The sequence below is a fragment of the Prionailurus viverrinus genome, chromosome E3 (assembly GCF_022837055.1).
Source record: "Prionailurus viverrinus isolate Anna chromosome E3, UM_Priviv_1.0, whole genome shotgun sequence".
In the NCBI taxonomy this organism is placed as follows: domain Eukaryota; kingdom Metazoa; phylum Chordata; class Mammalia; order Carnivora; family Felidae; genus Prionailurus; species Prionailurus viverrinus.
In genome coordinates this window covers 39,307,137-39,320,488 of record NC_062576.1, presented here as the reverse complement: position 1 = coordinate 39,320,488, position 13,352 = coordinate 39,307,137, and the positions used below count along the sequence as shown (strand labels likewise).

The window sequence follows — 13,352 nt, the reverse complement described above, 5'->3', positions numbered from 1 at the left end:
CGGGGGAGGGGCAGAGAGAGAGGGAGACACAGAATCGGAAGCAGGCTCCAGGCTCCGAGCCATCAGCCCGGAGCCCGACGCGGGGCTCGAACTCACGGACCGCGAGATCGTGACCTGGCTGAAGTCGGACGCTTAACCGACTGCGCCACCCAGGCGCCCCAGACATCTTTTAATAATTGTAGCAGAATGACAACAAAGGAAAAGAACACATCTACCATGTTGTGTAACAAAAGGTTAAGCACTAGGGTCTAGTCCATTTGCCACATTAGTAACCATTTATTGAAACATTTAGTATTTTTTAATTTGAAGATATAATTTTACAAAATACAGTGTTGCTATTGAGTCATTTTGCTTGATTTTTCTGTGCATGTGGCCTTGTTTAGCATTTGTTTCTTTTTAAAACTCACTACTCCATTAGCTCCTTAAAAGGCTTGTGTTTTTTTTTGTTTGTTTGTTTGTTTGTTTTTTACGTTTATTTATTTTTGGGACAGAGAGAGACAGAGCATGAAGGGGGGAGGGGCAGAGAGAGAGGGAGACAGAATCGGAAACAGGCTCCAGGCTCTGAGCCATCAGCCCAGAGCCTGACGCGGGGCTCGAACTCACGGACCGTGAGATCGTGACCTGAGCTGAAGTCGGACGCTTAACCGACTGCGCCACCCAGGCGCCCCAAAAGGCTTGTTTTTGACTGTGTCTTTTTGCCCCCTTTGCTTTGCCACCTCCTCCTTTTCTACCATCTCATAAGCATTTGTTTTCCTCTTGGGTTTTATACTTGGGTTTCTTTTCACTCTATACTCTGTCCCTGGGAAATTACATCTACTTTGTGTCTAACCACCTCTATGTTCTGGTGACTTCCGAACCCATATCGGTCTGACCTCCCCTTGACCTGTGTATCCAGTGTCCAACCTGGATGTCTTCACATCCCACATTTCCTAAGTGGAACCCATCAAGTTTCCACTGCCACCATGGGGCACCACATGTGGTTTCCACACCATGATCCATCCCACCAAGCACAGACACATTTCTCTCCTGCCTGCACTGCCTATCTCACTGAATGGTTCCCAATTAATGTTGCAACCCTCCTATGCTTCCCATAATCCCACAGGTCCATTCAGTCACTAAGTCCTCTGCATTCTACCTCCCTATCATTCCTCAATGTTATTCCCTACCATAGTGTCCCACAGTCGGCAAAAGAGATGTTCAGGTCCTAACTCCCAGTACCTATGAATATGACCTTATTTGGAAGTAGGGTATTGACAGATGTAATCAAGTTAAGATTTGGTCAGACAGAATTGGCGTAGGCCATGCGGCAATGACTTGGTGTCTTCCTAAGAAGAGAGAAATTTGGACATAGCCACCCACAGAGAGAACACATGTGAAGACACTTAGACACAAAGACCCTCGGGGGTGGGAAAAGTCTTCACCCTTTGCCGTGTGAAGACTGGCAATCATTGGAGTGGTACATCTACAAGCATCACTAAGGATTGTTGACACTAGGCAATCCTAAGTGATGGGACACTAAGGGTTGATGGCAGCCACTGAAGCTTGAAAAGGTGCATGGAACACGTTCTCTCTCAGAGTCTCCAGAACGAACCAGCCTTGCCAACACTTTAATTTTGGACATCTAGCCTCCAGAACTGTGAGGGAATAAATTTCTGTACTAATTTATGGTACTCTGCTATGGCAGGCCTAGAAAACCAATACACCACAATCGAACTGCTTGCCTTATCCTTCCTATAGGACCGTACAACCTTCTACTGCAGGTGTCTGCATCCTTCTGGGGTCTTCCACCATGAATATATATGGTCCTTGAATTAAGAAATGGTTCATTATTCACATTTATACACAGTGTTAGGTCCTGGGTCTGGTGCATATAAAGTGCATGTTTCATGAATAATGAGTAGCAAAAGTCAGTACCCTCAGGGAATTACTTTGTGTTTTTCTTCCTATTCTCCCTGCCCTAATTAGGCTGTAGTCTGTGAGTGCAGGGACCAGGTTTTTCAAAGGTATCTGCAATGTAGGAGTTGCTCAGTAATTATTTACCCAAATAAATGATTACATGAATGAATTACTATGGGGAGGTTACTGTAGAGGATGATGAAAAAGTTTTCTAAAGGAGTTGATGGGCTTGGCTCAGCTCTCTGCCACATCACATCAGACTTTAATGAAGCCTGATATGCATGTTTTAATGTATTTCGATGGTTAATGGTTTAAGGTGTTAATGGTTAATTGTTTACATTTAAAGTGGTTGAAAAAATATTGAAAAAGTTAAAAGTAGGTATATTAATTTTTTAAATATTTATTTTGAGAGAGAGAGAGAGTGTGGTGCACATGCACAAAAGTGGGGAAGGGGCGGGGAGAGAGAGAGGGAGACATAGGATGTGAAGTGGGCTCCATGCTGGGACACCTGGGTGGCTCAGTCAGTTAAGAGCGTGACTTTGGCACAGGTCATGATCTCACAGTTTGTGAGTTCGAGCCCTACTTCAGGCTCTGAGCTGTGCTGACAGCTCAGAAGGCTCTGAGCTGTGCTGACAGCTCAGAGCACAGCTCAGAGCCTGGAGCCTTCTTTGGATTCTGTCTCCCTCTCTCTCTTCCCTTTCCCGGCTAGCTCTCTCTCTCTCTCTCTCTCTCAAAAATAAATAGACATTAAAAAAATTTTTTTACTACTAACTGAGCCAGCCAGGTGCCCCTAAACTCACATTATTTTAACCACAATATTTTATTACACCCAAACCAGTATCTTTTACAATTTTACTTTTCTAAGGACAGAGTCCCTCCTTGACCAAACTCCAGTCAGACTTCTCCCTCTCCTTGATTGTGCTCAACTTTGACCTAGAAGACTTGAACAAACACTAACACAGCATCTAACATCTCAAGGCCACATTCCTAGTATCACCCTAGGTACCCTTACTGCCTGCCTCGGAAAAATCAAGGCTGCCATAAGAATGAACTAGTTCAAGAAACACCTGAAGATAGTCGCTTGGATTTCACAAGGACCAACCCCGTTACCCAGCTTTTTGTAATTTTTCATTTCCTTGACTGCTCAAGCTCCCGCCATTCCCTCTCCCTACTTCCCCATTCTCCCTTTAAAATGTCCAATCACCTCTGCAGAGAATGGAATGGAGCTCAGCTCCTTCTCCTACCGTCAGTATTTACTGAATAAAATCGTTTTTCACAGCTTTAATGCCTGGCTGTGTTAATCTTTGACACTAACTTAGTAGAGGTGAACTCATCAGTAAAGCTTTCAAAACCTTTGTCTATCTCTGTTTGAACTGAGAGAAATGCCCTATTTGATAATTTCTCTTGACTAAGTGAAGGTCTTAAATTAGATTAACTGCCAGCTTACTGATCGTATCTTTAAAATTCTGATACTTTGCTAGACGATTAACTTTGCTTGGAAAAAAACAACAACACTGCACTGGTGAATTATTTACTTTGATTACTAAACTTTTTGGGTCCCTTTACATTCCGCACTTCCGCCTCCCAATCCGGGGTGTCTGGAGACTCAGGCGCGCCAAAAGCACCTCCCTAGGCCCTGCGCAGGCGCAGCGCGGGAGAGGCGGACCAGGCGGTATCACTTCCCGGAAGCGCTGTACACGCCCTCAAACGGATGCGATCAGAGGATGCGTCGCTCCCGCCCCCCGGGCTCTTGCCCAATTAGACAGGAGGGGCGGAGCCTCCGCTCTGCGCAGCCTCCGCTCTGTGCAGTCTCCGAGGGGAGTTGCGGCGTAGTCTTTCTCCGAAGCGCAGCGGGCTGGCAAGTCCAGCGTGGAGTGGGGGCTGTGCGCTGCCGTAAGTGGCTCTGACTCTTTTACCCGGAAATGGCGTGAAGAGGTACTCTGGGGTTGGTGCCTACCAAACCTGGGCAACTGGCGGGTTCCATGAGCCTTCCTCAGCCCACCTGCGCCAGTCCTTTAGGGCTGTGCGGGATCGTCTGCCCTTCCCAGTTGGGATGGGCTACAGGTGTTCACGACTCCTATCTCCTACTTCCACAGGCTGGGAGTGTGGGAGGTCAAGGTCTGACTTCGATTTTGAATATCCTTTCAAAAGGCAAGGTTGGCTGAGGAGCCAGCGGCGCACGAACGGGTGCAGGTGGCTCGGGTCCTTCTCAGAGTAAGGGCACCTCTTTCTTCGAGGACCAGGCATAGCCTGGGTGATGGCTAGAAATGCATAATCTCAGGCTGCATCCCATACTTCCTGAATCAGAATCTTCACGTTAACGACATGCCTAGGTGATTTGTGTGCACGTTACTGTTTGAGAATTGCTGCTTTAAGCTTCGCATGATTTCTGGTGTAGAAGGCAATGTTGATGAATGCGTTTGGTTCTGGGGACGGTGGCCTATACTGCAGACCTAAAGGAGAGGTTAAGGTGTGAGTCTTGTGCGTCAGACTTAGGACCTTTATGCATTCCAGGTATCACTTGTCACTTAAGGTGGTATAATGAAAGTGATATGATACAAGTAGATAACCTATGTGAGCATAGGTATCAGGGAGTGTACAGAAGCAATCAGGAAAGGGAAACTAATATACACAATGAGGCATTAGTCAACTTGAGGTTTAAAGACCGATAGGATGTGTATTAGGAATGAATCTATTCCATCTGCTTAGCGTCCCACAAACATAGTTTCTAGGCAAGGAATTCACTTTATAATAAAAGGAATGTGGTCACCAGTTGCCAAGATGGCCCCCAGTGATCCTGGTCTTGTGTAGTCCCTTCCCACATTGACTTGGGCTGACTTTGTGTCTTTTTTTTTTTTTTTTACGTTTATTTATTTTTTAGTGGGAGCGGGGAAAGGGTAGAGAAGGAGGGAGACAGAGAATCCGAAGCGGGTGGGTTCCGTGCTGACGGCATTGAGCCCAAAGTGGGGCTCAAACTCAGGAACCGTGAGATCATGACCTGAGGCAAAGAAGGATGCTCAACCGGCTGAGCCGCCCAGGTGCCCCTGACTTTGTGTCTTAACCCATTTTGGCTGCTATTACAAAATACCCTAGACTGGGTAGTTTATAAACAACAGATTTTTTTTTTCACAGTTCTGGAGGCTGGGAAATCCAGGATCCAGGTGCTGGTGCATTGGTGTGTGGTGAGAGCCCACTTCCTGTTTCTAGATGGCTTTTCTTTTCAGTGTAACCTCACACAGTGGAAGGGACAAGGGAACTTTCTTGGACCTACTTTTATAAGGGCACTAATACTCTTAGTGAGGGTTCTGCCCTCATGACTGGATCACCTCCCAAAGGCCCTGCCTCCTTAGGACCCTACCATCACCTTGGGGCTAGGATTTCAGTATATGAACTTGCTGGGGACATAACCATTCTCCCCTTAGCACCGTGCAAACAGCAGAATGTTGTGGAAACGATGACGTGTGATGGTAAGAGCTCCATCATAAAAGATAATGTGATTTCCATGTTGCTCTCTTGAATCTCTTGTTCTGTGGGAAGCCGATTAACTCTGTTGCAAGGACATATGAAGTTGTCTCTATGGAGAAGTTCATGTGAGGGACTGAGTTTCCTGCCAAAAGTAGCACGAGGGCACCGCCTTGGAAGACCATCCTGCAGCCACAGTCAAGCATTCAGATGACTGAGTCCCTACGGACAACTTAACTGCAGTCTCATGACAAGTCCTGGTCGAGAACAACCATTCATCTAAACCATTAACAGGTTCCTGACCTATAGGAATTGTGTAAGGTAAATGTTTTGTTTTTCAGTATACAGTGTAAGTTCCATCCCAGTGGACAATATCTGCTGAACTTTCTGCCAACCAGGAATTTATGGGGCAAGGAAACAAGAGGTAGGAGGAGTAGACTCGCACCCGATGATCTCCTGGCACAATTTTGCTTCTTATCCCAGCAACCCTGGGCTCTGAAGAGACTTCTTGCCGGCCAATTTGGACTCATTTTGCTGCTGGATAAACTGACCAAGAAAGAGATTCTAATATTGTTATGAATTTGACGATGACTAGAAAATAGTTTTGCTGCTACACGATGGTAGCAGAGAGGAATATGGATGGCAAGATCTCCTGGAGAGGATTCTGGAATTGCCGTGACGTGTGATGGCAGCTAATGAAAGACTAAGATAATCTTGTGTGGGCAAGGTCATAAAGAGGTCAACTCTCTCTGACATGAAAGTTTGGGTGACTATATCAGATTTTATTTTATATTTATTTATTTTTATTTTTTAATATTATTTATTATTTTAATTTTTTACTGTATCAGATTTTAGAAACTTGAACAGCCAAGATGCTGGCTAAAGACGAAGGGAACGTGAATTAAATTGTGGATAAGGAAAATTACTAATATCAACTAAGGATTCATGGCTACCTGTGGAAATGAACACTACAACTTCCAGTCATATTTTCTTCCTTCCCGTGTTGTGTTTTCGTCTATGTATTTTTGCCAGCTGGCTTTCTTCTTCTTTTCTCTGCCTTCGTTCCTCTCTTTTACGTACACATAGCATATGTAGTTACTGGTTAGCTTTCAAGTTTGATTCAGAAGTAATAGAATGTCACGCTGGGAACATGATTGGAGTAGCAGAGATCCCGTTATGGGCCTGGATACAGTAACTGATGGGCTTGAGTTGTTTCCATACTGTGAGCAGTATAGTTGCATTATGTTTAGGCCAGATAGTTTCTCTTCTCCTGAAGCATAAATTGGTAAGAGGGATATGTGTTAATGTTGTGTGCAACTGGAGGGGTGGATTCTAGAGGGCATTTATCATGCTTTTTGGCTTCCCAACTTCTGTGACGTTTCTCAAGCTTAGGTAATTTCTCACTTCATAATTCTGGTTGAGAAAAAGCCAGCTTCTTCCTACGTAACAGGACACCCTGAATAATTTATTTCCCAGCTGCTCTTGCAGCTAAGATGTGGGCATATGACTACCCATCAGGTATCCTGACTCTGCCTCTGACAGGAAGAAGGGGAGACCAGGAGGACCTTTTCCAGCAGTGGCAGTCGTTGCCAGAAGTGGATTCCCAAGTGCTGCTGGTGGCATCCCATGTCCAGTGATAGCTGTGTCAGAGCCGTGAACTGTAACATTCCGGCTTGGCGTCAGCAGAAACACCCGTGCTAATCAAACCAGTTCTGTGGTGTGATTTGGGCCATTATAGTTGGTGTGTGACCTTCTGGGCCTGGTTCTCCACCTGCTCAGTGTTTTTGAAGGATATCCATTCAAGAAATCCTTTTCTGATTACCCCAGTAAGACTTGATTTTTGTCATTCGCAACTAAGAACTGTGAGTAAGGCTACGATGTAGCCAATCATCAGAAAAGGTCTTGAACTCTGAGCTGGATAGCCATCTCTCCAGCTCATCTCTACTTTTCTCTGTGTTTGCATTCTTTGCCCTTCTCTATAGACTTTGCTTCTGCATCTGTGAGGCAGTCAGGAAAGAGTTGCAAGCTTCTAGATTTACATATTTAGGCCAAGTCCTCCCTCCCCTAGCTACTTCTGGAAGAAAGAAAGGGGGGGGGGGGAGGAAAGAAGAAGGAAAGGGGGCAGAGAGAAAAAGTAAAGGAAGGAAAGGATGGAGGGAGGGACAGAGGGAAGGAAGGAGAGAAAAGAGAAAAGGAAAAAGAAGGAAAAACTGAGAATTACCCACAGGTCCTCAGTCTCAGTTCCAGGTTCCCTAATCCATTCACGAATCATCACTGGACAGGAGGTGTTGGGCTGCTGGATTCCACACCCCTGTGATGCTCGGATTAGGGGACCATTTTCAGAAAAGGGTGATCCGTTGTGAGCTGGGAATACATTGTGAAAAAATCTACTCCAGGAGCCTGGGGTTTCTCAGTCATGGTGTGCTATGCCATCTCTGATAGATCTGTTACCCACCCCACCCCCCAATTACAAACAGGTTATCCTTTATACCAAATGTTTTAAAGGATTTAGTACAACTCCGTAATGCCACCCTGAACCCCTTCCCAGCATCCCTATCTGTATGTGACCAGATAGGAAAGAAAAAAAGGGGTTCACTCAGGTAACACTGCAATAACCCTAGTTTCTGACCTACGAAAATAAGAAAAATCTTTTAACAATAAGATTTTCACATCCACAGACATAAGCCCAGATCAGCAAGGGGATGCAATTTGAGGTCTCAGGGAATTTTCTCTGAGACTTATCTCTGCCCAGATTGTTTTGTCTCCAAGTTCTGACCCAGGGGTTAAATCCTTATACTTTGTCATCACTGTTGGGTCCACAGGGACCAGGAAATAGGTGGGACAATTAATTTCTGCTTGTCTCTAACGAGGCTCTCAGGGAATCTGGTCCCAATGGCCTTGGAAGCCACTGTAAATACCTGTTTCTAGATCCTCCCCAACATCCTTCTCTACACAGAGGGCTCAGACCGTGAACCTCCGCTTCTCACTTACTCGGGATCTACCAATATTTCCACTACTTTCCAATCCTTATATTAAAGAGGAGCATTGGTTGGTTCCTCAAAGGTAAAGAACCCTTGATAACAACAGTACAAACTTCTTCCAGGTAGGATTATAACAGATTATATATACATATACATATATACGTGTGTATGTGTGTGTGTATTTTTTCCACTAATGCGAAGAGCTTTCTTTATCAAACCTTCCAGATCCAATGGGGTGCCTGGGTGACTTAGTAGGTTAAGCATCTGATTCTTGGTTTCGGCTCAGGTCATGATCTCACGTTTTGTGAGTTGTAGCCCTGCATCGGGCCCTGCACTGACGATGCAGAGCCTACTTGGAATTCTCTCATTCCCTCTCTCTCTCTCTGCTCCTCTCCCACTTGCTCTCTCTGTCTCTCTTGAAATAAATAAACTTAAAAAAAAAAAAAAAAAACAGATCTAAGGAGTAATAGAAAGAGTCCTGAATCCATCAGCTGGAGCTTGAGATAAACCCAGTAATAATCAACTGTTTCACTTATCTTTGTGAGCTGCTAAGAAGTGGGAGAAAGCCTGGCAATGTTAGAAGAAACATTACATAATGGCAGAGAAGGGCTGTGTTTGTGCCTGTTTGTTGTTTTTATATTTGATACAATTTTAAAGATTAGTGCAATGGGACTAGCATCATCTAGTACTGGGAGTTGGAAGCTCAGGGTGTAGAGACCAGGGGTGGATCCCGACTGAGCAATTCTAATGCAGGTTTTGTTAACGTGACCATGTGGCTGGATGGAGCTTAGATCGATGTGTCCAAACCCAGAACTTCTAGGTTTCTGAGCTCTGCCTCTCTTCTCTGCATCTGAGTCCAGCCCCATGAGAGGAGCAAACCAGTCGAGTGTCTCCGAGTTCCTCCTCCTTGGGCTCTCCAGGCAGCCCCAGCAGCAGCAGACCCTCTTTGTGCTCTTCCTGAGCATGTACCTGGCCACGGTCCTGGGAAACCTGCTCATCCTCCTGGCCATCAGCATGGACCCCCGCCTGCACATCCCCATGTACTTCCTCCTCAGCCACCTGTCCTTTGTGGACATCTGCTTCTCCACCACCACTGTCCCCAAGATGCTGGCCAACCACATCCTTGGGACCCAGACCATCTCTTTCTCTGGGTGTCTCACACAGATGTATTTTGTGTTCATGTTCATGGACATGGACAATTTCCTCCTGGCTGTGATGGCCTATGACCGCTTTGTTGCCATATGTCACCCCTTACACTACTCGACAAAGATGACCCACCAGCTCTGTGCCCTGCTGGTTGCTGGGTCATGGGTCATTGCCAACCTGGATGTCCTACTGCATACCCTGCTGATGGCTCGACTCTCGTTCTGTGCAGACAATGTCATCCCCCACTTCTTCTGTGATGTGACTCCCCTCCTGAAACTGTCCTGCTCTGACACCCATCTCAATGAGATGATGGTTCTTATCGAAGCAGGGTTGATCATGATCGCTCCGCTTATTTGCATCCTGGCTTCGTATGTCCATATTACCCGCGCTGTCCTGAGAGTCCCGTCCACGAAGGGAAGATGGAAAGCCTTCTCCACCTGTGGCTCACACCTGGCCGTGGTTTCCCTCTTCTATGGCACCATCATTGCTGTGTATTTCAACCCTTTAGCCTCACACTCAGCTGAGGCAGATATAGCATCTGCTGTGATGTTCACGGTGGTGACCCCCATGCTGAACCCCTTCATCTACAGCCTGAGGAACAAGGACATAAAAGGGGCTCTTGGAAAAGTGGTTGCTCTGAATATTTTTCTACCTGGTAATCAAATGGGCTAAGAAAATCAGGCAGGGAACTAGTTTCTAAGAAGACCATATTTGCTTTTTCTGTTGTGCAAAGCTCACCATTTGTCATGTGTGAGAGAATCATCTAGTGTCTGTCTTGGGAGACCAGATTTGATACAGTCTCTTCAGCTAAGGATGGAAAGCAAGATCCTTTTACCAAATAACTTACTGCACCTATTAGTGCCCTGCAGCTAAAACCCACTAGCAACACAGTCTTGTTGAATGAGTGTGGTTTATCAGGCTCAGAGGGGAGAATACATACCATCGGGAGTTGTGAGGCATCTTAGCAGGAAGGTGTTAGACAGGATTTATAAAAGGCTTGTTGTCTGAGGTGAATTTAGTGAGGATTTAAGGAAATGGGTCTGTGCTCTGGATTTCACACTGTCACATAGTAGGGATGATTCTGATGGAGTATCTTAAAATATTTTATCTAGGAGGGAAGACTAGACTAAGGCAAGACTGTGATTGGCAGAGAAGTAGCATTAATTCGTATCAGCCAACATAGGGGGAGTTTGGTCATTTTTGTGGCTTGGACAGTGTTCGGACATGATTACAGAGTGGTCTCTCTTTGTCTTGCTCCATGATGGTCACAGAGCAGCCGTGTGTGGTACTGTGGTTGTGTTCATCCTGAGAACATGGCATCTATCTGTGAGTGCCAGGCCATCTCCTGGGTGTCAGGACTGGTTTGTCTTTCTCACAACAGAGACGCAGAGATAAGAGTACATCTTATGGGAAGCTCATACCGGTGGGGGTAGGAAAGGGAAGGATTCATTTAGGGCTCCAAGAAGCCCTAATTCTGCCACGAATTCAAGCTAATTATTTGTTATTTTCTTATCTGAGCTTTCTGGGTCACACAGCATTACAGCAGGAATAAGTGTGAGATACACAAGAATATCTTCGAAAATCTCCACTGTGTCAATGAACTGCATCTTTTTTCCACACTGCCATCAGTTTATGTCAATGCGCTGAGATATTTTACATAGTTACTAATTTGTATCCTGATTTCCCACTATAATTTTATAATAAAGCTTTTCAAAATTGCTGTATAGTCTCCACAATTTTATTTTGCTATACTGATATATTTCCATCAAGTTGTTCTAGCAAAATATGCTGAGTAGTAATTCTGTTTCTAAAATAAAACGTAAGGAAAGTTTATTATAAAATTATAACTCAATTTATTTTGAAAGTGATTGCAGAACATAACCTGACCAATATTGAAACTGGTCAAAACATCACTGAAAAGGATGCTCTGGATTTTGAGGAACGAAGAGGAAAATAGGGTAGTTTCCTTTCATTTCAGAGAGAGAGGCAAAATGACATCTTGCATAAACACTGACAGAACTCGGAATCAGGGGGTATTTCTGAGTTTATCATGTAATTTTTATATTTACATATTTGCATCTCCATATGTTTGCCAAATGGAATATATGGTAACATTTTCAATTTTTAGTCTACCTATCCAGGAATTCTTCATAATAAGATGGAAAGTACCTGTTCCTTGAAATTTTGAAGGAATCCCCCAGCTTTTGTTTCATGTATTTTGGTGGCCTGTAGTTAGATGCATATATGTTTATAATTTTTATTTATTCCTGTCTCGTCCTTTTATCCTTTTTGTCCTTGCCTAGAAATAAAATTTATGGGCATAGAGTTGTTCATATGGTTGACTTTAAACATAAAACTGTCAGTTATCTTACCAGCAAAAATGGGTTTATCTGGAACTAGTAGAGAATTGCAATTAGTGAGGAGCATGCAATGACGAAACCACAGGCATTCCCAGAAGACAAAGAGGACTGCTCTTGTATAGAGCAAGATGGGGAGTTGGGAGGGGCCGTCATAAGCAAAAAGTCCATTGGAGTAAATGGCGTTCTGAAGTGTCGTGCTTCCTTATTGGCTGAGTTGTGATTGTCACTGGCTTGGTTCTTTCTTTCTTTTTTTTTTTTTTTTTAATTTTTTTTTTTTAACATTTATTTCTTTTTGAGACACAGAGAGAGAGAGAGCATGAATAGGGGAGGGTCAGAGAAAGAGGGAGACACAGAATCCGAAACAGGCTCCAGGCTCCGAGCTGCCAGCCCAGAGCCCGACGCGGGGCTCGAACCCACGGACCGTGAGATCATGACCTGAGCGAAGTCAGACGCCCAACCTACTGAGCCACTCAGGCGCCCCAAGGGTTGGTTCTTTCTAGGCAAGGACAAAACCTTTCTTTCTCCTGCTGCGGTAGGCGGTGGTATCTACTCATGAGGCCTGTCTTCCTGTTGCGGTCTACGGTTGATGGCCAACGGCAGCTTGTGAGAGCTTGTCATTCTCACACAGTGGGGAGGTTAAGCCTCCCTACTCCGTTCAAAGTGAAGTTTCCTTTTATCAGTTTTCACAATGATATTCCTTTAGTGCCCTTTTCATGTCCAAAGGATCCACAGCGATGACCTCTTTCTCATTTCTCACAGTAGTATTTGTGCCTTCTCTCTTCTTTTGCTGGTTAGCTTGGCTAAGGGTTTATCAAATGCATGGATCTTTTCAAAGAACCAGCTTTTGATTTCGTTTGTTAGTTTTCTCTATTGGCTTCCTGTTTTTAATTTCGTTGATTTCTGTTCTAATTTTTATTTGGGTTTTCTTCTGTTCACTTTGGATTTAATTTTCTGTTGTTTTGTAGATGTCAGGGTAGAAACTTAGATGATTGATTTTAGGTCTTTCTTTCCTAATATATGCATCCAGGGCTATAAATCTTCTTCTAAGCATGGCTTTCACTGCATCCCACAAGTTTTGGTAAGTTGTATGTCCGTTTTCATTTAGTTCAAAAATATTTTTACATTTCTTGAGATTTAAATAACCATTTGTTATTTACAAGGGTGTTGTTAAATTTCCACATATATTTTGGTATTTTCCAGTTATCTTTTCTGTTATTAATTTCTAGTTAAGTTTCACTGTGATCGGAGAGCATACTCTGTATGATTTCTATTTTTTAAAATTTGCTAAGGTGTGTTTCATGGCCCATATGCAGTCCGTCTTGGTGATGTTTCTCGTGCACTTGAGAAGAATGTGTGTTCTGCTGCTCTTGGATGAAATATTCTATAAATGTTCAGGGAAGTGTTGGAATTGAAGGTGAAACCGGTGTGGGCTTGAGAGAATGGAAAGAGAGGACGAGACCCACCCTACCAACAAAAATAAATGAAAAGCACTGGGGGCAGAGCACCT

General features: G+C 44.3%; 1 protein-coding gene across 5 annotated transcripts in view; it reads left to right on the top strand.

Annotated features, from left to right (window-relative positions):
* Positions 1 to 3,627: 3,627 nt before the first annotated feature.
* Positions 3,628 to 13,352, top strand: part of LOC125154197 (olfactory receptor 1F1-like) — a 17,971-nt gene continuing 8,246 nt past the window's right edge. Inside the window, exons 1-3 of one of the 5 annotated variants that reach the window (XM_047838047.1) lie at positions 3,628 to 3,789; positions 5,029 to 5,071; positions 9,200 to 11,207. In XM_047838047.1, the coding sequence (XP_047694003.1) occupies positions 9,204 to 10,157 (954 nt within the window). In that variant the 5' untranslated portion in view covers positions 3,628 to 3,789; positions 5,029 to 5,071; positions 9,200 to 9,203 and the 3' untranslated portion in view covers positions 10,158 to 11,207. Of the gene's footprint in view, positions 3,790 to 5,028; positions 6,125 to 9,092; positions 11,208 to 13,352 lie in introns of those variants that run through there. The other 4 variants (XM_047838044.1, XM_047838046.1, XM_047838045.1 and 1 more) reach the window with 4 other exon arrangements.